This window comes from Procambarus clarkii, chromosome 20, assembly GCF_040958095.1.
Source record: "Procambarus clarkii isolate CNS0578487 chromosome 20, FALCON_Pclarkii_2.0, whole genome shotgun sequence".
Taxonomy (NCBI): domain Eukaryota; kingdom Metazoa; phylum Arthropoda; class Malacostraca; order Decapoda; family Cambaridae; genus Procambarus; species Procambarus clarkii.
Window position 1 is genome coordinate 37,716,100 of NC_091169.1, and position 27,063 is coordinate 37,743,162.

The following is a 27,063-nucleotide window of genomic DNA, read 5'->3' on the forward strand; positions in this document are numbered from 1 at the left end:
GTCATGATCTGCCAGTCTGCTCCCGGCGGATTAGTATTCGACTCCATTCTCGGTACCTCTGCACACTGCATGAAATGCATATGTTAATAACCTTTGTCTGGAGTAATTTCTCATCAAATGTTGTGGTGAATCGTGAAGGGAATTATCTCCCTCTGCAGTGTGTGTGTGTGTGTGTGTGTGTGTGTGTGTGTGTGTGTGTGTGTTTACTCACCTAGTTGTGTTTACGGGGGTTGAGCTCTGGCTCTTTGGTCCCGCCTCTCAACCGTCAATCAACTGGTGTACAGATTCCTGAGCCTACTAGGGTCTATCATATCTACATTTGAAACTGTGTATGGAGTCAGCAAACTGGAGTGTATGGAGTATGGAGTAAGTGTGTGTGTGTGAGTGTGTGTGTGTGTGTGTGTGTGTGTGTGTGTGTGTGTGTGTGTGTGTGTGTGTGTGTGTGTGTGTGTGTGTGTGTGTGTGTGTGAGTGTGTGTGTGTCTGGCAGGGGATATGATAGCAGTAGGCTAATGCGTTGAAGGATAAGGGGAAAGTTGGCACACGAACGAGCCGCTGATGACTGTGGGGAGGAGCAGGTGGAACTCTGTCATGATACTGCTAATGCTTTGATAGATCGTTGGCGGCTCCTTCCCTTGTGCGCCGGGGTGGTGGTGGAGGGGGGGTGCTCCAGTCACACCTTAGGGTGGTGGAGGGGGCTTTTCCGTCCCACCTCAGGGGGGGGGGGCAGACGAGGGGGGATGCTTCAGTCACACCTCAGATTTAACCATCTCAACATTGTCCATGTGACATATAGTAATTATTAACCCTACATCAGTCGGATACAAGCTGAGAGGCACGACCAAAGAATTGAACTCCCACACCAATGTACGAACAAGCAAACATCAAACTGTCACCCCCCCCCCCACAACACCTCAACAACACCCACACACCACACCCCACACCACACCCCACACCACACCCCACAACACACCCCCCACCTATCTCCCGTCGACTAGTGACCTGAAAAATGCTCAGGCAAGCATGCAGGACACAATGTCCAAGGATGATGATAGAGGACGAGATTCAACGCGCCATAGGGAGGAGAGACAACATAGCATCGCTTCACATGCGACCGATTCCATTCTAAGAGGACTGGATCCCTCATCACGTCCTTCTGGGAGATAATGGCGGGAGTTCTGGGGCGGGTGATTGCCGCCCATGGGAAGGGTTTTCTTCGTATTTTAATTAAAAGAAAAACATACGAAATTAAGTTCGATACACAAAACTATTTTCTTCGTAATTCAAAAGAAAAAGAAATAGGAATTTTAGTGTGATACAAAAATTCCTCATGAATGAAAGTCAATATCTTATTGCAGATCTTTTGTTTTTGTAAAACTGAACAACATAACTAAGAACTCTAAATGACCCGGCCAGGATTCGAACCCATGACGCCCAACATCTCCCACAAACGTACACGGTACAGTGACCACAGTACCGTGTACCGTTTACCAATTGAATCATCTGGGAGGGTGTGAGAGAGAATGATGGGGGGGGGAGGAGTTTAAGTGAGGAATGTGGTGGATAAGGGGAAAGAGGGAGGAGATAGTGAAGGTTGAGAGGGAGGAAGCTGTATTAATTTGATCAGTTCGACTGTAGCAGAATGAGGAATCACGTCCTGCTGGCCTTTTTGGCAAACACCAAACTGGCAATTCAAGTCCTCTTTGGTGCCCTCACCCTACGTGGAACACCCCCTCGACCGCTTGGCCAATAGGGCTACGACCTATTCTGAGCAGAAATTTCCATTGGGTGACTATTCAGTGAGCGTGTGTGTACTCACCTAGTTGTGTTGTCTCTGTGGCTCACTTTGGGCGCTAAGTTTCCACCTGTGTTCCCGTGTTCGTGTTCCTGATAATGTCTCCCTTAACTCTTCTGTGGCACGCGCGCTCGCGTGTGCGTGTGTGTGTTTCCTATTTGTACTCGCCTAGTTACGCCAGCAGGATCGAGCTTCAGCTCCTTAGCCTCCCCTTTCCGGCCGCCAGGTAGTCTAATACAATGATTCCCGATCAATTTGTTCATCATATCTTCTTTTGAATAATGGGAAGATCGACCTAGCATTAAGAAGGACGTGGAAGTCACATTTCAACCCCACTTCATTTAAATGCTTAATTTATCTGATAATAGAATGTTAATTGAATTGAATTTGAAAACATTTGATAGAGGAACCGAAATTTAATTACATATCAAAATTTGTTGTATAAACATGCATGAATAAAAAAATATCCGTAGACTTATAAGGAATCTAATCAAAGGCGAAATGCAACCTGCAATCCTGTTCATTACATGAAAAGATAACACAGTAGTCTCGCAGCACATAGATATACAGGTCTTAGACGCCTTTCACATCAAAATGCAAGAGCTCGAATCCTGCATAAAACAGATGAAGCTGAACAAAATGTAACGTAGCTATAACCCAGTAAACACAATTTTGTTTTAATTATAACTTGAAACAACTTGAAAATCGCTATTAAACATAACGTTGTATTTGCCTGAGAAGGCGGTCAAGCTCTGTTGACACCCTTCTTCACGCCCATCTCAGAAAGAGACAATATATTCCGATAATCTTCCACTCCTGCCAAGCTTATGGCCAAGCTCCATCAAGCAGACGAGGAGTCACAATAACGTGGCTGAAATATGTTGACCAAACCACACACTAGAAAGTAAATAGACGACGACGTTTCGGTCCGTCCTGGACCATTCTCAATCGATTTGATAATGGTCCAGAACGGACCGAAACGTCGTCGTCTCTTCACTTTCTAGTGTGTGGTCTGGTCTCCATCAAGCATCTAATAGTCCCCTCACAAATAAAACGAAATGTATACAATACATGTATACATCTTTCTTCAATCATGACGGCTTAGAAGGTTAAATATATATCACCAAACAGTTCATAAATACGGAAGCGTTACCAGATTGTCTACGGCAACAATAGCTTTGGCTCAACGACGACTTCGCAGCGTTCCCAAGCTCGTAAACTATTTAATAAATCAAGACTATGCCCCCTATGATTGGGGAAAAATGTACAGGTTTCGGAAGCGGCCATTTAAATGCTTGAAAAATCCTGGTCTTTGTCAATTACACCAGTAGTAGTAGTAGTAGTAGTAGGCATCCATCAGTCTCAGGAGACTATAGAGTTGCGCTCTGGTTGTCGATCTGGAGTGGCCTCTCCAGGGCACAAAGCAGGTTGACACGGACGAGAAGCTGTTACCTGTTAGTGAGTTAGAAGCTGTTAGTGTTGTGAGGATCTGTTTACACAAATATACACCCGTACATTTGTGTAAACAGATCCTCAGAACACAAATGGAGACATTTATCTTCAATTTCCTAGCCAACTCAGGTAGTTAAATAACCCTATTTATGACTCGCTTGGTTCTCCACATTAATTAATAAAGAAGAAAGCCTTACATACCCCCATATAGGGCCCTTTGCCTTACGTTTGCCACTGTAAACTTCATATCTTGGCTTTACTACAAACTACAATTTTACTACTAACGACACTGTCCAGTTATATCAGCAATAACAATAGTATGCCACTTTTGTTGACGAGATTTAACGAAAGTCATGTCATTCTTTTTTAGTAACAAGTTCGTTGTTCCGCAGAAAGTATTCCGGTCAGCGGAGAGAGCGAGCCGCTCCTCCTGATGTGCCGTGTCCTGCCAACACCTGACCCCGACGCCGGCCCCCGTCAGCTTCGACGCCGGCCCCGTCGTCAGCCCCGACGTCGGGCGCCCATCGTCGGCCCCGACGCCGGCCTCCGTCGTCGGCCTACACCCAGCCCAGCCCAGCCCGGGACCTCCATGCCCAAGCCACGCCCATCCCCACCTCCCTGGCTGCCTTCCTTCACACGCTGCCTCATGCTGCCGTGTGAACTCATAGCTAACAACGCAACGCTGCCATTTCTGCTGCCATTCTCGCACGGTTTTGTTCACGCCAAGCAAGTGTGTTAGTGTGCTGTTGGCCCACCACAAAGGTTTGCGTTGTCAGAGTCACCCCCTTCACGAGCGGCCCGATCACACCGCCTCACACACACGCCAGCCTACAGCATCACGCTGTCCACACAGAAAACACACTGCTTAAAACCACAGCATTACCACCCGAATGCTTGACCTGCAATTTGTTCCAGCTTTGCAAGCCACAGCCTCAAGTTGCAAATCCAAACAATGACGCACTCTCCGCCATTCAGTCCCTACACATTTAACCTCACAAAATGTTGCTATTGCAAGTTGCAATCGAAGCCTGTAAACAATTTCGTTAAACGAATGATGTCTGCCACGCAACTGGGACGATACGCACACAGGTTGCTTTTGTTCAGGAACTACACACGCTCAAAAATTAACACATTGGCTTTAGCTTATACATATATACATACGTTAAACACACGCAAACACGAAGGTATAGGAGTGGTTATATACGGTAAAGCATTACATCACTTACAATACGGTAATGGTCGGGACGCCAACAGAAGGGTCTGGGACATCCCCAAGATGACATGAGACATCCCAAGACTGCTTGGGATACCTCCCAAAACTGCCTGGGGGTCCTGAGACTGCAGCGGACACCCTGAGATTGTCTAGAGACATCCTGAGACTGCCCGAGACATTCCTGAGACTGTATGGGACGTCCTGGGACATCCTGACATCGTCTGACCTCACGCACCAAGTCCCACTCGTTCCTCGTCAAAATCCAAATGTTGGTGTTGATAGCAATAATTGCGGGGAGTGAACTACAGTGAAAATTATGATAATGCACAGTTAAATTAAGTAGTGATCGCAATAAAGTCAAAGGTGACCCGACTGATTGCAACAAAGCCAAAAGTGATCGGATTGTTTGCAACAAAAATCAGTGCTGATTTGAAAGTTACGAGTCAAATTTATTGCAATTGCTAGGGGGGAAAAGCTCTGAACCTGGTACTCTTACTATAAACTTTAAAAACAAAATCTGTCATTTATCAGTGTTTAACGGGAAAAAATATATATTATTAGAGAAAATAGAGATTTCATGTTTCGTGTGCGGTACAAATTTTGTTATCAGAGACCTCACATAGCAATACAGGGAGTAAATACAAAACATAAAAAGAACAGATACTGATTGGAGAAACGTTCACTTACACTGGAGAGAACAAGAGAGAACAAGACTGGATATGCAAGGCTGGCGATGATAAATTGTGTACATCATATATAGGCTCAATCTCAACTCTTCTGCTGGTGTTGCTTACTATATCAAGACTACTGCGCCACGAAACACCGAGCAGTGAATCATGGACGAGTGACAGAAAAAAAAACAGATAAATCTATCCCCCAAAAACACATTAGATATGTTTTTTGTCCTTTATAGTTAATATAGTCTTGAAGTGCACCCCCCTAAAGCAAGGCGAGACTTACGAGAAAGAAAACGAGAGTGCGCGGGGGAAAAAAATAGGGGATAAAGGGGGAAATAACAGCCACGAGAAGAGTATGGAGGTGTGTGGTGTGGGGGAATAAGCGAGAGAGACGAGGCGGCAGCGGGAACGTGAGCGGCAGCCTGGGGTTCTTCTACAAATAAACTCACCACTCCCTTCAAGGTCTTTGTCTCCCGCCTCCCACCCGTCAACACACACACACACACACACACACACACACACACACACACACACACACACACACACACAAACACACACACACCATGTGTCTCCACAACTGGTTAGAACTTGACTTTTTATAGAGTAGGTCTGTTAAACTCCGCCTATGGTTGGTGTCCAATAAAGATAAAATAGAGATTGACTAGACTGCCATGGTAGTCACATGTGTGTGTGTGTGTGTGTGTGTGTGTGTGTGTGTGTGTGTGTGTGTGTGTGTGTGTGTGTGTGTGTGTATATTTACTATTTGTATCTGCATAATCAAGCTATTAACTCTTGGATCCCACCTTTCTAACAAATTTATTTTTCCTCTATTATGTCTACTACATATATTTATCTCTAACACATACACATCCACACGTCCTCAGTGTGTGTGTGTGTATGTGTGTGTGTGTGTGTGTGTGTGTGTGTGTGTGTGTGTGTGTGTGTGTGTGTGTGTGTGTGTGTGGAGACACCACCACAGGGGTGTACTGGAGGTGGGAGGACGACCGGTCGTGAAGGCAGAGGTATAGTGACCATGGTGAGAACGACTGTAGAATGGTCGTATGGTGGCCACTCCCAGCTACATTAGCTGAGATGTGTCGCCCAATATAGCATTATAGCGACTCCACTTTTAGACTCCACTGTTTCTGGTCACTTAAAACATCTTTCCTTATTCACAGTTTTCTCATATTTTCTTGGATCGTATTTGTACAGAATCATTTTTTGGCTCCTAGTAATTACCAAAAAATAAAAAAGAATTTAATGTCCTTATTCATAACATTTTGGCTTACTATCTAAGCTTATTTTAGCTCTCACATATGTAAATATCAATCTTTTTTTAGCCTCCAGACTTATTCGGTGTGGCATTATGTGACAGATTTATAAACGTGTGGAGTATATAAATAGAATTTTCAAAATAAATTTTTACTTTATGCAGTTTAGAAAAAATAATTATATATATATATATATATATATATATATATATATATATATATATATATATATATATATATATATATATATATATATATATATATATATAAAATAAGATAGTTTTCTCTAACATTTTGAAGAACTCTTTTAAAAGTTCTACGAACTACTGATGGTCGGTCAGCCCCATACAGACGATGAATTTTAAAGTCTTATTAATAGGGACTCGTAGCTCTAGGTAAGGTAGTGTCCAGCTAGTCTCTTTAAGCCACTAGGTCATGACATTGATTTATGCTGCTCAATTCATGGTGGGGTCAGCCGATGTAGATCTTGGATGGTATTGTAGTAAGACCTGTTTTATTTTGTTTGAGTATCTGAAAAATGAGTTTTAACTACAATCTATCGTAATGATCACAGAGTCTGGTCTCGTTCCCGTTCTTGCAACCAGGTTAGATGTCGTTGAGGACGACTAGTGAAGCTTTGAAGGTCAACTGTAGGTTTCAGGGTAGGTTGGTTCTCATGCTAAAGGACTTAAAATTTATTTCACGGCTGTTAAACGATGTATTTAGTCTTGAGAACTCTGCCAGTTACCATTGTCCTGCACTGAATCCTTTTTGTAATTGAGTTTTTAATAGTGGTATGAACATTTATATAGGTTGCTAAAATTGCTTTTATATTCCAGTTGACTAAACTGGTCGATTGAGAACTTCCTTTTTTCTTCCTTTGCGACGAGTCGCTAACTCTCTAGCCTGAGTTTTTAGTTTTAAAGGCTAAGTCGTTATGCATGGTGATCCTACAAAGAAAGCAATAAATACTTTTTGTAGAGAGTTCTTCAATAACATAACATCTATGCACTGCCACCTCTGTAAATGCACCTTATTGATAATAATACCATTAATATGACTGTTTGATCCCCCTGAGCTGTAATATAGCCCCTTTTAATCTAGTGCAACGCCCGTTATGCTACGGATGAGTACTGGTACTACGGGATTATTTTTGGTTACTGTTACCTTTTTGAGGAAAAGTACCGATGATATGGACTGCGTTGGGAGCACGGGACGGTACTCCGCGTATCGCTGTCTGCTCCTACTCCAGAGAAAGCGACGCTGCGACGTGTTCAATCCGGCGCTAATCGAAAGGACATGTGTGTCTTTTGCGCGGCAACTGTTGTCGTTCAGATGGCTGGATCCGGACAGCAAGGCGGACGGCCCGTGCTCTCACAGCCATACTGTTATAGTTATTGACTCTATTTTATTGACATCCATTTGTAAAGAAGGCAAGACTACCGCCTACGTCATTGTGTGGCCGGGAGCGTACTTAACTTTACTCGACATGTAGATGTGTGCATGTAGTAAAGTTGACGTAGAGAGCACAGTAGGTGATCCATACTTTAGGTGGGGACCGGAACGTTTGGCTGACGACCCAATTGGCGTTGGTTTTCCCGTCTTGTTTGTTGTGCCTTTCTGTTGATTTAGACTGTATGACTCCACTACACTGTTATACACGCTGTATGACTCCACTACACTGTTATACACGCTGTATGACTCCACTACACTGTTATACACGCTGTATGACTCCACCACACTGTTATACACGCTGTATGACTCCACTACACTGTTATACACGCTGTATGACTCCACCCACACTGTTATACACGCTGTATGACTCCACAACAATGTTATACACGCTGTATGACTCCACTACACTATTATACACGCTGTATGACTCCACTACACTGTTATGCACGCTGTATGACTCCACCCACACTGTTATACACGCTGTATGACTCCACCCACACTGTTATACACGCTGTATGACTCCACAACACTGTTATACTCACTGTATGACTCCACTACACTGTTATACACACTGTATGACTCCACCCACATTGTTATACACGCTGTATGACTCCACAACACTGTTATACTCACTGTATGACTCCACTACACTGTTATACACACTGTATGACTCCACCCACATTGTTATACACGCTGTATGACTCCACCCACACTGTTATACACGCTGTAGGTAGGCTGTTTACATCCACAGGCAGGCATGGGTGCACGTCCCTGCTCGAGGTCTCGCATACTACAGGTCTCTCCTGACGGCCACCAGTTGTGGTGTAGGAGGTCTCTCCTATACCACAACTGGTGGCCGTCAGACACACCTCGTCCTATCCCTCTCCCCATCTTCAGTAGTCGCTGATCTAGTTGGTTTGGTTGGCTTGAAGCTGTATCCAAGGGAAGGTTTTCTCCTTGTTGATTACCGCTCAGGGAAGCTCTTGATCAAGACCAAAACACCTTCCAAGAGCTACACACTTTAGTGATCACACCTTGGGTGCTGAAAGACCTTAAAGAATGGTCGTAGTAAAGGGGCACTACACCCCCAGGTCTTCGGTATTGTCCTTACTGCTTTCTACGTGTATTTGAGTTATGTATAATCACCAGCTTAAGGCAGGCGGGCCTTTGTGACCCGGGGTTGTAGCTACAGAATACAGGTATTAGACAAATATTGGTATTTACATTGGATTAGACAAAAAAACTAAAGAAAAACAGACAATTCTCTTTGAATTTAGACAGTTCATAAAACTTGGAAATATATGTGGGATAAATACAACTTTCAGGAGGTATAATCCAGATGTTATTCTGTCTTTGCTTAAGGCTGTCGGTGTACACCTCAGGTCTACCCCACTCTTCTCCTCCAGTCATATTCCCGTCACTCTCATATATCACTCGCATTCTCCTGATCTTTCAAATCTATACGAACGTCGCAGAGACGTCTTATAACCTGTAAATGAATCATTGTCTCACAATAATAGTCTCCTGGTCATTTGTCCATGTAAATACAGCATTATAATCATCATACCTCATCTCTCAACACACTATACTTCATGTTAGTCATTCCCATCCAATTTATAAACCTCTATGGGTTCTTGTCATTCGCACATTGTTCTTTAGACTGTTCATGTTTCGAGTGTTCTTTAGAGTAATTAGTTCCCTTCAGCTTATCGGAGGCTTTTCATGGGTCATCTGGATGCTAGGTGATATAGAGAACTATAGACTGTGATGGCACAGTTACAATGTTAAACTCTAATGTTAAACTGCTAAGAGGATTATCTTGACTACTAACATGGAGTGAAACATTATTTATTGACGATCAGCATCTATGTGGAGTGTGCGAGGCCCGAGCGGCGACACTGCACTGTGATTGGTGGCACTTGCCCCTCAAGTGCTGCTCAGAAAAGGTGATGTGACCACCTGTTTTGAGTTAATAAATAATATTATTAACGACCGTACTGCAAACTACCATCTCATCAGTCCTACGCACAACACGGGTAATGAGGTAGGCTTTACGCTGGATAAAGCGTTGAAAGGCTTGAAACCGGCGGTCAAGTCACAAACTTCGACAAGTTCCCACACAACGCAGGATACAATGAAGCGAAACATTCGGCCGCAATGAACTTTAGCTCCTTAGAAAGATATCAAGCGATTTACATCAAAACCGATAATATCACATCCCTGAGGTGTCATGGTATTTTTTTCTGTGGCGGCACTGCTAGAAGGTCCTGGTCACGGTTCATACTGTGCCTTCCTAGCCACCACCTCGTGCCTTGTTATAGCGACCATGTATCCCCAAGGTTCGTAGGGTTTACCTTCCACCAGCGCTCTCTGCTTGATCCGTTTTCTGTAATGCCGGCGTAGGACTAGTTATAGAAAATGAAGCAGTGCTAACCTTCCCTCTCTCATAATAAAGTATATTTTGATTATAAAACTTCTTCAGCATAATTAACTTTCAGAAATTTAAAACGAACGTGAATCAATAAAGCATTGATTTCTAAACTTCGCATGTAGTATAAACATGATTCTGTCATCAAACAACATAAACATTTTAGAACAACGGTTCTAAAAAATAGTTAAAAATAATGAGAGCTGGTGGATGGACTTCAAATGAACCTTGTCAACGATACAAATAAATTGTTACCGATTGTTGTACAATTGCGGTGTGTCACTTATGTTTCATGCAAATATAATTTTAATAAGTTTAACGTGTTTCGTTTAAATTACTGCTTGTTCAATGGTTTCTCTATATTACACTCAAATTATTTCGCGTTTAGTCTTCTCCCACACGACTCGCGTCCTCGTATGGTGTCCGGAAGTTATGGTGCCCACCAGGAAAGTGTTATCAAAACCTCAAATCAAAATTTTGTCCCCCCTCACCCTCCCTCCCCTCCCGATCTACATATGTATAAATAGTCAAGTTGATCAAACTAAACTAGCTGTCATGACAACCTGTCGCATCAGGCTGTAAATAATTCTCCCGCTTGTGAGACACTATACGGTTAGAGACGTAGCAGTAGACTTTAAAGTTCCTCAAGGCTATTTCCGATGTACTTGTGAAAGTAGTGTGAATTTCGCTAGATGCATTTGTAAGAGGTTATAGCTTCTGACTGAGCAGGAGATACTATAGCAGAAGCAGCCGTTCTCAGTAGCAGTTAGTACGGGCAGAGTAGAACCTCCACTGTGTGGAAGACCAGTATTCAGCCTTCGTCGAGGTTCCAATCTCCACGACGGAGCGATGGTATATAGCTCCCTAGTTCGTGCAGGGAGCATGTTTTCTTTAATACTCTTGAGAGGGACGGCGCTCTGTGGATCGGGGTAACTATGCTATTTTGTATGCTCTCGAGTCTTGACAACTCTTCACGTGGAAGCTTGAAAGATCTCAGGGCACCGAAAATGTGGCTTACAAAAAAAAACTGACTGTTAATTGTACAGGTCTGTGCGTTGTTTGTCTCTGTTGACCACGTGTGATGCGCTTCAATACGCACTCAATCTTGCCCATTTGTTTTGTTGCCCAAGTTTGCGTGTGCACCTCTGACATGTTTGTTTCGCCTGTGACGCTTTTAATTTTATCTGATCGCACCCAAGTTATATACAAAAAAGCATTGATAAGGAAAATATGCTTAATGTTGTTAAATAAAGCCAACATACTGCCTACAGGTGAAGTTTGATGCGTTACATTCCAGCCGAACATGAGGATCCATCAAGCCCCCCTAATTGTTTTGACCAGTTCCCTGAACCAATCGTGAATGATGCATATCACACCCATGTCGCCCTGGATGCTGGTTGTCACAAAAAAAAGCAGCTTTTCTGCGTCACTGTTTTCCTACGACGGACTCCATATGGTGCCCCAGGCGGCCACTTCTAAGCTGGGCAGGCCGCTTTGGGAACCTCCAGCGTGACAACGGAGCGTCCACGGCTGCGCTGACTATCAGCCTGCGACCCGACGGCCCTGCCTGAATCAGGTAGGGCCGCACCGGGCCGCCCCACACGCAGGACCGCACTCTCTTTCAAAACTGTGTGAGACTGAAAGCACGAAGAGCGCCAAGAGCAGCGTGTGTTGCTGCTCTCTGGGGCTCGGTGTGGGTCGGGCCAGTTGAGACTGGAGCCCTCTCCTTCTTCTTTGTTATGACTGCCAGTAGCCCGGCCCGCGCCTGGCCCGCCAACTGCCATTTACTCCTGGCTGGGTCTCGCTGACCCGCGGGAGGGGCAGCCGAAGCCCCCCTTCACCAGGATCTAGGGCTCGGTTTGCCAGCTTACTCCCATGTTTGTTTCCCCCCCGCCCCAACAACCCCCTCGTTACTTGCCAAGTTACGGAGTTTACGATCCAAAACTTTTTTAGGTATTTTACTTGAATTGCTATAGAGGAAGTGTCCTGTTAGGCTTCATGCTAGTGCCTGCCGCCCAGCCGCCGGTGAGAATGCCCAGCCGGCCCGCGCCAGGAGCCCGGCCCGCACCGGCCCGCCCATTACAAGGGGCGGACCCCAGCTGCCGCCCCGGCGGCCCGGGCAGAGGACGCGTATGTCAACATATCGCCCGGGAGGGTATCTTAGTGCGCTAGGACGCGCCAGATATCACTAGGGACGTCTTTTTCCATGTGTGGATCTTAAGGAGTGCAAGTTATTATGATGATCATTATTGCCTTTATGGTTATCATTGATAATATTATTACCATTATTATTAAATAAGACATGCCACATCGTACCACCTGTAGATAACCATTTGTATCAGAACAATAAAAAGGAATAGTATCCTGCGTTTTATTTATTACATTTATAGGTTATCTGAGAACTTGAATCCTTATTAATTTGGGGATTTTTAAGTCCAACCTTCCTGGCCCTTCAGATATCATTTAATATATTCATATTATTAATCTTATTTGACAAGTCTTATTTCTCAGGGTTTTCGCTTACTAAATAAATAATTGTCAACAGTAATGGACAAACCGTAGTTATTATTACTGGAAGTTAGAACATGTGTAAAATGCCGACTAGAAACAAAGAATTAAGAAAATAAATACTTGTATTTATTTTCAAATAACTGAACTACAAGCGGAAACGCAAGAACGGGTACTTGTGGTTCACAGGTCAGGCAGAATATTACCATTCTTTATATTTTAAATAGTCGTGAACAGATGTTCAATATTGTTGATTGTTTTACGTGGTCCACATATCGTTAGGATAGGATTCGCTACCTGGAACAAAAAGTTCCAAGTAGCACGGGCTATGGTGAGCCCGTAGTGGACATATCGTTAGCATCACCTTTACCCGGGCTGAAGGAAATGCTGAGATGAATAGTGTCTTCAGAGTTACCACATTGACTTACCAGCTGTGTTCGAAACATTAGAAATAGAGTAGTTAAGACAAAGAATCTTATGTCATTAAATAATTCCCGTTGTCAGGGACAGGAAGCCTTTATTTTGGCTTATTCAGTCACTATATGCAGACGGAACTGGTCGGAACAGTGACAGCCTCGCTTCTTGCAGGTCGGTGTTCGATTCCAGATTATCCAAATGGTTGAGGCACTGTTCCTTCGCTCTGTCCTATCCCAGCTCCTAGTCCTCATCTCTCTTTCAAATGCTGTATAGCCGTACTGGCCTAATACTTTCTCCTTACCACAATAACATCAATGCAACTCATTTGCATTGAATGCAAATGAGTTGGAAACTGCAAACTTACACAACTCATGTCTACGTTCTCATCTCTAGCAGAGTATGTTTGGACAGGCACCAAATGCCCACGTCGCCCTCTGGTTACGTCAAGATGATGTCATCGACGTATGGATTCATCGGACTGATGTCTCTGACAGCTGGTGGGCGCACTGGGTTTGCTTCCATACGTGGACACATCTGCTTGATGTCTACGATGAATTACAGGTTTATCGGGCTGATGTCAGCTTATGGCAACTACGGCTGATGTCAACGTCGATCTATGGCAACAATGGGTGATGTCAACGTCGATCTATGACAACAATAGGTAATGTCAACGTCGACCTATGACAACAACGGGTGATGTCATCCTGGCCTGGAGTTTCATCTATTAAACTTAATAATCTGAACCTATTGTTACAAAATTAGATCTAAACAAAAATATGACAATAAATTTCACGTCCTATTTGTTGAATTTTTTGTCCTATTTGTAAATATGTTTGAACCTTTTATATATACAGTTGGTCAATTTTTTTTTCAATTTCGCGTTAATATTTTTTTTGTTATCGAAACAAAAATAAATTGACATACGATGGTTTTGAAAGACAAAAAGTTGATAACAATGATCAGATAATCTTTTTTCTTCGGACTGTTAGTAAAATGAAACTAATAAGATGGCCCTCAGCTTTACTATGTAACTAAAATCAAATACTAAGACATTGACGCCCCAGTGTTGAAATATATTATAACCTGACTTTAAGGTTGTGGAGTTCTCAAGGTTGTGGAAGACAATCATCTCTGCTACTGGGTACATTAGTTCAAATTATACAGCATATTTCACACACACACACATTATATATATATATATATATGTGTGTGTGTGTGTGTGTGTGTGTGTGTGTGTGTGTGTGTGTGTGTGTGTGTGTGTGTGTGTGTGTGTGTGTGTGTAAAATCCACAACGACGCTGCACCTCTGTTTGCTCCGATGCTTGAAAAAATACAAACCTAATGCTGATTATTATTCTTTATCCCCCCCCCCTCCCCCCCTGAACCACTAAGTTACCTAACAGAGGAAAAACAATTGATTACCGATGCACCTCAATTCTTGACGTGTATCGGTAATCACCATTGAAATTAAACCTATATTTGGGCATCATGAACCTTCGGAAAATAGACACCAACCACCACCTCCAGTACTTCTTTATCCAATGTCAACCATTGGATAAAGTAGTACTGGAAAACCATTTTCCAGTACTTCTTTAGTACTGGAACCATTAAAACCAGAAGTACTGGAAAACCATTAAACCATTTTCTCTCAACAGAATGAAAATATACTATTAAGAATCAATGGAACTACAAAAGACCTATTTGGCCCATTCGTAGCAACTTTTATCCTGATCTCAGCATTTATTATTCAATATATTTTACCAAGAGATCTTTTTCCCGAATAAAAAGATAATTTAAGATTAATTAAAGCCTTGACAAAATAAATAACAGGACTGAATTCTGACACTACAGAGAGTTTCCTCTCTCTCTTTTTAGCAAATATTTAAAGATGAAAACATTCTAGAATTTAGAGAACTCGTGAGAAATGTTCATAGTATAATGTTTATAAATATATAAAACATAAACATATATAAATGTTTATATAGCTGAAATGGTTTGGAATATAATCCGGGTTGATATGTCACTCAAAATATTGTGCAAATGCCCCAAGATTTTCTATTGTAAAGAGCGCTTAAAATTGCCTTAAAAACAAAATATAAATTTCAGTTGGCATACTTCATTACTCTACTAAGACTACGACCCTTGTAACTTACCAAGCCAATAAGCCAGCCCGTCCTCCTAACGTTTCCCAACGTCAAGAAACTGTCGTACTAAAGTGCCCTTATCCTAACCTACCAGAGGACCCAAAACAAAAAACGGGACAGCATGTCAAGTTCGCGAGCCGCTACCATTTTCTAGTACGACGATTTTTGGTCTTAGGTAGACTATACGTCAAAATGCGACGTTCTATTAGGAGGACGGGTTGCGCGAGAACGGGCAGAGAGGAATGAGTATCCTGAGGTACAATCAGGAAAGAGGACACTGATGTCACCTCAGTGTTCTAAGGTGACATCAGTGTCCTCTTACCCGCGTCTGCTAAGTTCTGCTTTCAGGCATTCAAGAGGAAGTCTGAGTCTCGCAAGAAGATTACTAATGAAGATCAAGTCCTCGAAGAGCTGGACAAGGACGCCCTTGCAAGCTGTGGAGGGATTTCCCGCTTGTGTCTGACTCCTGCTACTACAGAGGTCACCACCCACCACCCTACAGCCTCTCCTCCCGCCCTTCCAACCCACACCCACTTTTGGTAGATGGGTGGGATCGTCTGTTTGCGGGTGGGACCCAGACACCCACCTCCCCTCCCCTCCAAACACGAATATAAGTAGAACACTGAGAATAAAGATTAACAGAACAAAAAGCCAAATTCACATAAATAACAAACATAAAAAGCTTTATCAAATTTTGAAGGTTCCGTAACCTAGGCACAAAAACACAACTACACTTATACATGGCTCTAGTACCAATTATGCCATTCGGCACTATAACATTCATTAAAGAAAAAAAATAAACAAAACCTACAGTGCAAAACATGGCACTTAAGAACGGCTGCAAAACACCACCAAACACATGACCAGGGAATCCAAGATCTCTATGAATCGCAAAACATAAAAAAACTAAAAATCAGACAACACCAGCAGGTGGAATACGCTTGAAAACTTGGAAAACTTAATTCTAGATAACCCACAAGGGGCGCCACGCTTCCACAGCTGATGGTTGAAGGGCTTAGATTTACTCGAGGGTATCAAAATCTCTCTCTCGTTCAGAGAGAAATATCTCTCTCCTTCAGAGAGAAATCTCTCAATTTCTCATACATTAGACCACAAAAACCCTCAGGAATAAACTATAAGCTATTCTCACGGTCGTCTTATGTTTAAGTACACTGAATAGATCTCTGATGATACATTTTTCTCTCAAGAGATGTTCGGAAACTTTTATAACTCACAAACCTGCCAGTCTCTGCTACAAGTAACCTTGACGCTGCTCTCCTACTCTACTTTACCTAGACTTCCACAAGAGAAGCTGATAATCGTGATGAAATATATTATTATATATATAGGGATCTCTTTCTCTTACACACACAAAAAATAACATGATATGTTCAGCTTTGATTTGTATTCTTTTATAATACAAATTAGTGGAAGTGGTGGTTCCTAGTAATCATTAATTTAGTATGAAAACAGCTATGTTGTTCAGGATTAATAGTTTTAATTGCTAAGCTTTTGAAGCAACAGCATTAAATATCAGACAAATAGCAAGGTCTCAGGCTAGATAGGGGGAGGAAGGGGTAGCAGGACTTCAAAATAACAACTTTCACAACACCTGACAGCCAGAACCCTATATAAACCCACTTTCAAACCCATTTCAATGCTTTTGAAAATAGGTTCATAGTATAACTCTCGTACACCAGTTACAGCCCCGCTCCTGTGCCACATAAGTCCACTACGGGCTCACCATAGCCCGTTCTACTTGGAACTTTGTGTTCAGAGTAGCTGAATCTAAAACAACACATAAATTAACTCTCATAGCTTAGCTCTCAAGCTCAGTAGCTCATAATGTGCATTTAAAACACATCCCATCACAAGTTGTCATATTACAAGTTGCAAAAGCGTGCAAGAAAAAAAAGCAAAGCTTCCCCACCAAGCTAGTTTACAAACCCTGAACATGCGCTCTTTCTTCACAGACTTTTCTTTATGCTGAGTTTCATAAAGGCGGCTGATATTGTGCTCCATAACCACTTCCTTACACAATACCCAGGAAAAGCAATGTAACTAGGTTATTTTTAACTGTACGTTGTTGCAAGGTTTAACAACGTTTTAACAACTCAATACCATTCCAGCAACGCCGTGGAAACGTTATGTGTCTGCCGGAGAAACGCGAAACGTTATCCTTTTATTCCACAAACTTGTACCATATTGATCAATACCGTTGATCAAGGCATATATTCTCTCCAATTTGTACCTTAACAGGGACATTGTTCTGGCCTTGAGTTTATATCTCCCACGTGATGAGTATTTCCTCGAATAATTTATGTTATAATTAACAGCTTTGCTTATTAATACAGCAGGAATTAACATGGATTGAAGTCAAGCTCGCCGAACAGACAAGGGTCAAATCCGGTTAGCTGTAACGTACTTTGAAGATCAGTGTACAAGAGGTTTGATTTACGTCAGAGGGCCCGACCCAACGAGAGGGCCCGACCCGACGAGAGGGCCCGACCCGACGAGAGGGCCCGACCCGACGAGAGGGGCCCGACCCGACGAGAGGGCCCGACCCGACGAGAGGGCCCGACCCGACGAGAGGGGCCCGACCCGACGAGAGGGGCCCGACCCGACGAGAGGGCCCGACCCGACGACAGGACCCGACGAGAGGCCCCGACCCGACGACAGGGCCCGACCCGACGAGAGGGCCTGGCCCAACGAGAGGGCCACGCCCCGACGAGAGGGCCCGACCCGACGAGAGGGCCCGACCCGACGAGAGGGCCTGGCCCAACGAGAGGGCCACGCCCCGACGAGAGGGCCCGACCCGACGAGAGGGCCCGACCCGACGAGAGGGCCTGGCCCAACGAGAGGGCCCGACCCAACGAGAGGGCCCGACCCAAAGACAGGGCCAGACCAGACGACAGGGCCCGACCTGACGATAGGGCCCGACCCGACGACAGGGCCCGACCCGACGAGTCTTTGTGGGATTACCCAAAACCCTAAACGCCTCATTACATCTCTCCCTACAGAGAAACCTGCATATAAGCTCTACATTCGTCCTAGTCCACTCTAGACAATTAAATGTTATGGCTTCGTGTACTCATGACCCAGAGGTCAGGAGGAACAAGCCTGCTATCTTTACCCAAGTCTCGCTAGGGTAGTGACTGACCTTATCCAGGATGCAAGCCACAACAGTCGCCTAACTTTCATGGAACCTATTTACTGCTGGTTGAACAAAGGCATCAGACGAGAGGAAACGCTGCCCAAACGTCTCAACCAGCACGGGAATCGGACCAGGGACCATTCGGTTGTGAGCCGCCTGCGCTGACAACTCTGCTACAATAATACTCATACTACTATATACAAAACTTTTCAAACGTAAAAAAAATACAAAATATTCAATGAACAAGGCTATGAACAAGGCTTTGAACCAAGTTTTGAACCAGGCTTTGAACAAGATTTTCTTTGTATTTCAATGGAACTCTCTTTCCCCCACTCCTAGACAAGCTGGCCGTCTCTCCATCCCGCAATAACCAATATCCTATTGTGAATAGCGAAAAACATTGCGTATATAAGTTAATATCTAGTCACAGCTATAATAATTTAGGATAAAAAAACCACACTTAGACATTCATGTATTTTATGCAAAGATCTGAATGCAAGAAGTCTTCATGCAATCTCCTGAGTGCCTTATCAAGGTCTGAGTATATTATTAGGACAAGATTTGTCCCTATAGATACTTAGATCTCGATAGTGCACTCAAGGAGAGTTCGAAAAAGTTGTAGTTCAAATCGATGCATAAAATACATAATACATCATTGTAGGCTGTTATCCATTATGTATATAGCATTCATCGCGTCGATACACACACACACACCCAGCTGCTGACGCAATACGACAATCAGTACGCTAATCAATCTCTAACAACCTGTACGCACTCAATTCACTGACCTCGAGCCAATAACTTTCCTTGAACATTTGATGTTCACTAAGTTATGCTATGATTTATTAATTTGTATCTACGATTATTCATCATCATGGTTATTGTATTATATTTATATTTTATTGTATATTATTCTTTAAGCTCCTATCAAAAAGCTTTACAGCGTAGACAAGGAGGAGACGGGAGGCGTGGAAACGGCAGGTAAGTGGAAATCCCGTAAGTCTTGTGGCAGATTGGCAAAGTTTTGTAGGGAATTCCAGCTCTTAAACCACGGTGAATGCCATTACAGCCCCGCTCCTGTGTCAGGTAAAGCCACTACGGACTCACCATAGCCGGAGCTACTTGCCCCGCTCCTGTGTCAGGTAAAGCCACTACGGACTCACCATAGCCGGAGCTACTTGCCCCGCTCCTGTGCCAGGTAAAGCCACTACGGACTCACCATAGCCCGTGCTACTTGCCCCGCTCCTGTGCCAGGTAAGTCCACTACGGACTCACCATAGCCCGTGCTACTTGCCCCGCTCCTGTGCCAGGTAAGTCCACTACGGACTCACCATAGTCCGCGCTACTTGCCCCGCTCCTGTGCCAGGTAAGGCCACTACGGACTCACCATAGTCCGCGCTACTTGCCCCGCTCCTGTGCCAGGTAAGGCCACTACGGGCTCACCATAGCCCGTGCTACTTGGAACTGTTTGTTCCGAGTTGCTCAATCTAAAACAATAACAGCCGCCATGCGAGATTGTATTCATGCAGTTGTCAAAACTGGCGTCATCACTGTCTCTACTCCAGAAGTGCAACACACGACTCTGGCATCATCAATTTCTTTTGTTTTGTATAAATTTAAGATGGTGTTGAGACCTTGACAAGAGGAATGAGTAATGGATCTGTTGCAATAACCATATGGAGGAGTATACCGTGAACCTCTAACAATGTCAACATACTGAATGCCATTTTCTCTGAAGGGGTTCGGAACCCCTATTGCTTACGCTTGCAATGTTTGATCAACGGACCTTTTGCCTTCTTATTGTTGGGTTCACCGCAAAGCTAAGTGTTCTGTTTTGAGTACTGTGAAAATGGACTTAGTGGAATTACCTGGTACAGGAGCGGGGGCAAGTACTACTGGCTATGGTGAGCCCGTAGTGGACTTACCTGGTACAGAAGCGGGGCAAGTAGCACTGGCTATGGTGAGCCCGTAGTGGACTTACCTGGTACAGAAGCGGGGCAAGTAGCACTGGCAATGGTGAGCCCGTAGTGGACTTACCTGGTACAGGAGCGGGGCAAGTAGCACTGGCTATGGTGAGCCCGTAGTAGACTTACCTGATACAGGATCGGGGCAAGTAGCACTGGCAATGGTGAGCCCGTAGTGGACTTACCTGGTACAGAAGCGGGGCAAGTAGCACTGGCTATGGTGAGCCCGTAGTAGACTTACCTGATACAGGATCGGGGCAAGTAGCACTGGCAATGGTGAGCCCGTAGTGGACTTACCTGGTACAGAAGCGGGGCAAGTAGCACTGGCTAAGGTGAGCCCGTAGTGGACTTACCTAGTACAGGAGCGGGGCAAGTAGCACTGGCTATGGTGAGCCCGTAGTGGACTTACCTGGTACAGAATCGGGGCTGTAACTTGATTGTTTGCAATCAACCTCTCATCCCCTATGTTATAGGAATGGGGAGAATTAGGTGGAAATCCATCTTTCCCAAACAAATTTCGCCAAATGAAAAAAAAACTTAATTTTCTTATTTCTTCAATATTATATTTTTCCCCTTTACTGACACTGCCACACCGAGAAAGTGGCAACAGAAGCTATGATAACGAATGGACGAATGTACTTTTATTTGTGTAGACGTGTTGAAATTTGCAAGCTTTGCTGGAGGGGCGTCACCTGCCGCAGGTATTTTACATATTGCGTTCGATATTTGGCCTCCTTGAAGGGCTTTGGTGCATTTAGTTGTGATGTGGGTTCTTGCCATGGTAATTCCCCAGAGTTTTATATTCCTCATCCACTACATCCAGCTGTGATGATCAGGAATTAGTTCGAGTTAGTTTATATTCACCAATTCCGGATTAGTGTACGTTCAAGATCATTGTTTCTCGTTGTTGACCAAACCAGACTCTAGAAAGTGAGGGGACGACGACGTTTCGGTCCGTTCTGGACCGTTCTCAAGTCGATTGCGAGATCGACAATCGACTCGAAAATGGTCCAGGATGGACCGAAACGTCGTCGTCCCTTCACCTTTTAGTGAGTGGTTTGGTCAATATATTTCAGTCACGTTATTGTGTCTCCTCGTCTGCATTGTTTCTCGTTAAATTATATCCGCATATCGCGCTAGATGCCCAGTAAAAGTGGAGCCTATGCAGCCACAACCTCGTATCATGCAGGTCGGCGTTCGATCCCCTACTGTTCAAAGGTGTTTCTTTCCTCCCTTATATTCCTTGCTAGTGCTATACAGTCATACTGCCTGGATGCTGTTTAAGTTCTCCTCGTTACTAAATTCTTAACTATTTGATATGAACAATTGGTTTACTGAAAATTATATAAACTATATATAAATGTAGTATTTTTCCACGTAAATTAATGTAAATACGATTTTTATATTGTATATTATTTAAGAAAAACAACAATTCTTAGGGTGTTGGTTATTAATTTGTGGAGACATCGACGATGGTTTCGTGGTGGGTTAAGGGAGCCTTATCAACCCCTAGAGTGATGATCCTGAGTCGGGCCTAACATCTCTGGCTGACCCATTTAAGACACATCAGTGAACAATGTAAACCTAACCATAATTATAGCCTAAAGCTCGGTGTGTGAACACTAAGAACGGAATACTCTTAGTTATATATTCCTGGTTTCGTCTGTGTGTGTGTGTGTGTGTGTGTGTGTGTGTGTGTGTGTGTGTCTGTGTCTGTGTCTGTGTGTGTGTGTGTGTGTGTGTGTGTCTGTGTCTGTGTCTGTGTGTGTGTGTGTCTGTGTGTGTGTGTGTGTCTGTGTGTGTTTACTAGTTGTGTTTTTACGGGGGTTGAGCTTGCTCTTTCGGCCCGCCTCTCAACTGTCAATCAACTGTTTACTAACTACTTTTTTTTTTCTTTTTTTTTCCACACCACACACACACACACCCCAGGAAGCAGCCCGTGACAGCTGACTAACTCCCAGGTACCTATTTACTGCTAGGTAACAGGGGCATTCAGGGTGAAAGAAACTTTGCCCATTTGTTTCTGCCTCGTGCGGGAATCGAACCCGCGCCACAGAATTACGAATCCTGCGCGCTATCCACCAGGCTACGAGGCTCCCCAGTGTGTGTGTGTGTGTGTGTGTGTGTGTGTGTGTGTGTGTGTGTGTGTGTGTGTGTGTGTGTGTGTGTGTGTGTACGAAGTGAGATGGTGAGATCTTTTCCGTATCGATAATATAATATACGTAGTACTATTTTAATGATAGTATATTTACGGAATGATGTCCTTTTATTTATTGCTTGTAGGGGTGGTCAAGGCTGCGCTGTGTAAGGAAGTGCCTTGTAAGACTCGTATACAGCGGGCCTAGGCAAGTTAGCAATTTCTTCATGTGCAAAGCTAAGATTTTTTGAAGGGGTCCACCTATCAGCATGAGTGAAATCCTAGATGAGGTTCACATCCCAGCATGAGTGAAATCCTAGATGAGGTTCACAACTTTGGAACGTCAGTTAACCGTATCTGTATTTCAACTTTTACTTTCACTGTATTGCACACACCTCATTTACTGCTTCGATCAACAACAGTGCAACCTGCAAGGGCATTGGACACCGTTTTATTTAACTGTAATAGCTGCAACAAGCGTCCTAAGCAGTTCAATTCACTTTTTGATCAACAAATCGAAGTGAAAGTCAAACTATCGTCGTATCAGAAAGCGCCTCTTCCCCCCACCCACAAGATTTCGTGGTCTATTAGTCAGCGAACGCAACTAACAATCGAGTGGATTCGGGTTCGATTCCCGGCTGAGGCAGAAAACAATGGGGCAGAGTTTTGTTTCACTTGATGCCTCTTTTCATCAAGCGGGAGTTATACAGCTGTTGTGGACTGCATTCTGAGAGAGAGAGAGAGAGAGAGAGAGAGAGAGAGAGAGAGAGAGAGAGAGAGAGAGAGAGAGAGAGAGAGAGAGAGAGAGAGAGAGAGAGAGAGAGAGAGGGGGGGGGGAGAGAGAGAGGGAGTCATTACATTAGACAACCGACGGTTATAAAGGCAGGATCCAAGGGTTAACAGCTCGATCCTGCGGGCACAAATAGGTAAATACAAATAGGGGAATTCGCAAAAAAACACAGGCCAAGGCTGCTAGGACTGACAAACACAGCTATGATCAGCTGGGAGAAACCAGAGTGTGTTTGGATCCTCAGTGTCCTTGTGGTTAAGAGAAAGTCAGTACCAACCAGTTTATAACACTGCTATATTATACAGAAAGAAATGCAACTGAATGTTAAGTCAGAACATCGGTCAGCAATCGTTTGAGCAGTTCTTAAATGACAACTATAGCTCTTAACTCACAACAACAATCATTACATTAGTTCTTCAAGTGACAACCAAACTCATAACTCACAACATCATTGTGAGGAAAGCTTCCTAGTGCTTCGGGACTCATAAACTGCTTAATATATGTAAATAAAGCCGCCAAAGGTGGAGAAAAGATGAAGAGGTTCGGTAGTACTTGCAGAGTACTACTGAACCTCTATACTCGGTACTACCGAGCAGAGTACTTCATCACTTCTTGATGAACCTGGCCTCTAGTCATGTGGCATAATTTAGGAACTTCTTTCAACTTCGTCTTGTGCTGCCTCTTGCTGAATGGCGTCTGTCAAACGCCATGTAAGTCAAGTGGTACTTTTGAGGCCAATCATGGCGCAGTCGGTAATGCATATGTGCCTGAGGAGTCCAGGAACGAGGGTTCGAGTCCATTATACAGCTTCAAGATTTTCTCATGTCATTCCCCCCCCCCCCCCACATGAGTAGCTATGGAGCGTAGGGTTGTAAATGCTCATCTCATGCTCCAGTCTGACCTATCAAGGATCTTTTGGTCTCACAAAAAAGTAATTGAAAAGTTCTCCAGGCTTTCAAGATGTGCTTCTAATTCCATATAGACTCTTCTAACAGTCCAGGTCTGAAGATGACATAAAATGGTCCTCTGACGTCTTAAGAAACTGATGTACTATTTTAATGAATTTTAAACAATAACCACTGAGAAATTCAGCCCAAAAATACTCTACTTGCTTTTATTTCATATTTCTTAAGTCTATAACCATTGTAATTTATTGCCTGATGACTGTATATACTCGTATCATTGTTGGAATACTTCTACTCAGTATTCATATCATATATCACAATTATCTGCAACTTCTAAGATTCATGCAAATGCAACTTACTAGACTACCTCGCATATATTTCTTATTCTCCTTTATCTCATTACACGGAGGGTCTGCAAGCACAAAAGCGGCCTTGACACCGTTCAGGAATGAATTTCACGACCCAAACCGCTGGCTCCGCGCCACAGAAAATCATTAAGATTCCGGGGCCTGTCTTCGCTCAGCAGGAGCGAAGACAGGCCCTCTGTCTTCGCCCTCCAGGCCCTCCAGGCGAAGACAGGCCCTCTGTCTTCGCCCTCCAGGCCCTCCAGGCGAAGACAGGCCCTCTGTCTTCGCCCTCCAGGCCTTCCAGGCGAAGACAGGCCCTCTGTCTTCGCCCTCCAGGCCCTCCAGGCGAAGACAGGCCCTCTGTCTTCGCCCTCCAGGCCCTCCAGGCGAAGACAGGCCCTCCGTCCTCATTGTACTTTGTTATGACCTTCGCTACACTCTCGACACTCTCTCGTAAACCTAACTCAGCTTTACCTTTCTAAAGCCTCCTTCGGCTTCTTCCTCTTCCTCATCTATTCCTCTCACATCGCACACAGCCATGAGAACCTTTACTTTCTACGGCCAATGAGGCGTGAGCTCCTCAGGTGAGGCAGATTATGCCCCATCGAGAGGAGCAGCCTGGAAATATAGGTTCAACCCTTCTCATTCCCGCAGGGGGATGACAGGAATATTTACACCGTATAGTGTTGGGGTTAAATATTAATTGAAGAGAATGGAGTCGATAATTGACCACTGACTGTTCATCAGTCTTCGTACTTTCACAAAAAGTGTCTGACCTTTCCCAGATTAACCCATTTTGTAAGGTTAGTCTTGCCCAAAGGTTTTGCCTATTTCGTAAGGTTGGCACCATCGTTTGACCTGCCCAAAGCAAAGAGCAAGACAAGAGTCTTCAAGATAATAGCTAAAGAAATAGAGCGTTCTGCAACAGGTATTCGCAGCCTGGAGTTCAGTGACAGAATCAGTAGAAGTGAGAAAATGTTGAAGCCATGAAATGGGATCGAACCTGCAACCCAGGACTCCTCAGGCAAATGCACACATGTTCTCATAGACATGTCACGTTCTTGTGGTTTCACTGTGCATTTAACAGTCTTGCCATCTCTATCCACACCAGCTTCCTAACCGAGTGGGACGCTAGGTTGATCCACAGAGACAAATATATCAAGTTATCTCGAGGAAGTTGACCAGGAAAACAAACCCCGTCTCTTAGCTGTGAGAGATCTGCATGTGAGCTTTCATTCAATTTGATTTTTTGTTAAGTAAATAGTATGTTCTTCCCCAGCACTCCCTCGACTCACAGGCACTGTTCGCGTTGGTGGTGTTCTTCATCTTGCCGCTCTTATCTACGTGAGTGCATTACTGTTAGTGAGTGCATCGAGTTCATAACCTGCCTGAACTCAAGGTATGCAGATTCATTATCATTTGTAACAGTCTCGCTAGCGTCGGCTGGCATCCACAAGCGAAACTAACTGCGCAGGCCTGATGCACGTCAGCGCCACCCGGATAACATCAGTTTACCACCGTGGCAATATGGGCAGCAGGAAGTGTGTGTGTGGGGGGGAATCCACTTGCAAAGCCAAACCGGCCGACTGCCATCTCCGGCATAATCCATCTGTAAATGCTGCTTCCGAACAGGGAGATCTACACGACTACCGTCTGAATCTCCTATATACTTGCTCAACGATACACCTTCGCCTCAAGTCTATATCCATATAAAAGATTTATATCCTGCCCTAAGGTTTAGAGCAGGATATAAAGATAAGGCACTAAACCATTAAAAATATATACACTTTGAAATGATGTGAGGATAAGAATCTATAACAAAATGCAATCCATAACATCGTGGATAACAACTCATTCCCCCTAGCCCCTCTCCTTATTGTAAGCATCCTATCCTTGATGAACGTGAAGATACAGAATATAAAACTTTATAAAGAAAATACATTCACAATATGAACAACAAAAAATTGATTTTCCATGTCTTGCGCGCCCGACTCCGGTGTTACGGGCGTGGCTGGCGGTGACAACAGTCGAAATGGTGAACTCAAAAGGCTATCTAGTGCCCACCAGATGAGGTGAGACTATTTCACCATCACCCGCACGGGAAACACTGAACAATCCTGCTGGTCCAAGGGCTCAGTCGACTACTAATGAGATCTGTACCTTAAGTCCAACAATATGCGTGTGGATTCTTTGGTTTAGGGCAGGATATCATAGGATTAGGGAAGGACGTATCATAGGATTAGTAAAGGACGTATCATAGGATTAGTGAAGGACGTATCATAGGATTAGTGAAGGTCCTATCCTACGATCACTAAACGTATCCCACGATCACTAAACGTATCCCACGATCACTAAAAGTGTCACACGATCACTAAACGTATCCCACGATCACTAAACGTATCCCACGA

At 44.0% G+C, this 27,063-nt stretch overlaps 2 protein-coding genes across 2 annotated transcripts in view; both read left to right on the forward strand.

Moving 5' to 3' along the window:
• Positions 1-14,014, forward strand: part of shakB (shaking B) — a 570,869-nt gene extending 556,855 nt beyond the window's left edge. Inside the window, exon 4 of the mRNA XM_045737872.2 lies at positions 3,639-14,014. The gene's annotated coding sequence lies outside the window, so the exon portion shown is untranslated. The remainder of the gene's footprint in view (positions 1-3,638) is intronic.
• Positions 1,427-18,422, forward strand: LOC138366819 (proline-rich protein HaeIII subfamily 1-like). The gene is made up of 4 exons (XM_069328105.1): positions 1,427-1,510; positions 3,324-3,375; positions 3,639-3,900; positions 17,822-18,422. The coding sequence occupies exons 1-4, from the start codon at positions 1,427-1,429 to the stop codon at positions 18,420-18,422; spliced, it is 999 nt and encodes a 332-aa protein (XP_069184206.1).
• The last annotated feature ends 8,641 nt before the right edge of the window (positions 18,423-27,063 follow it).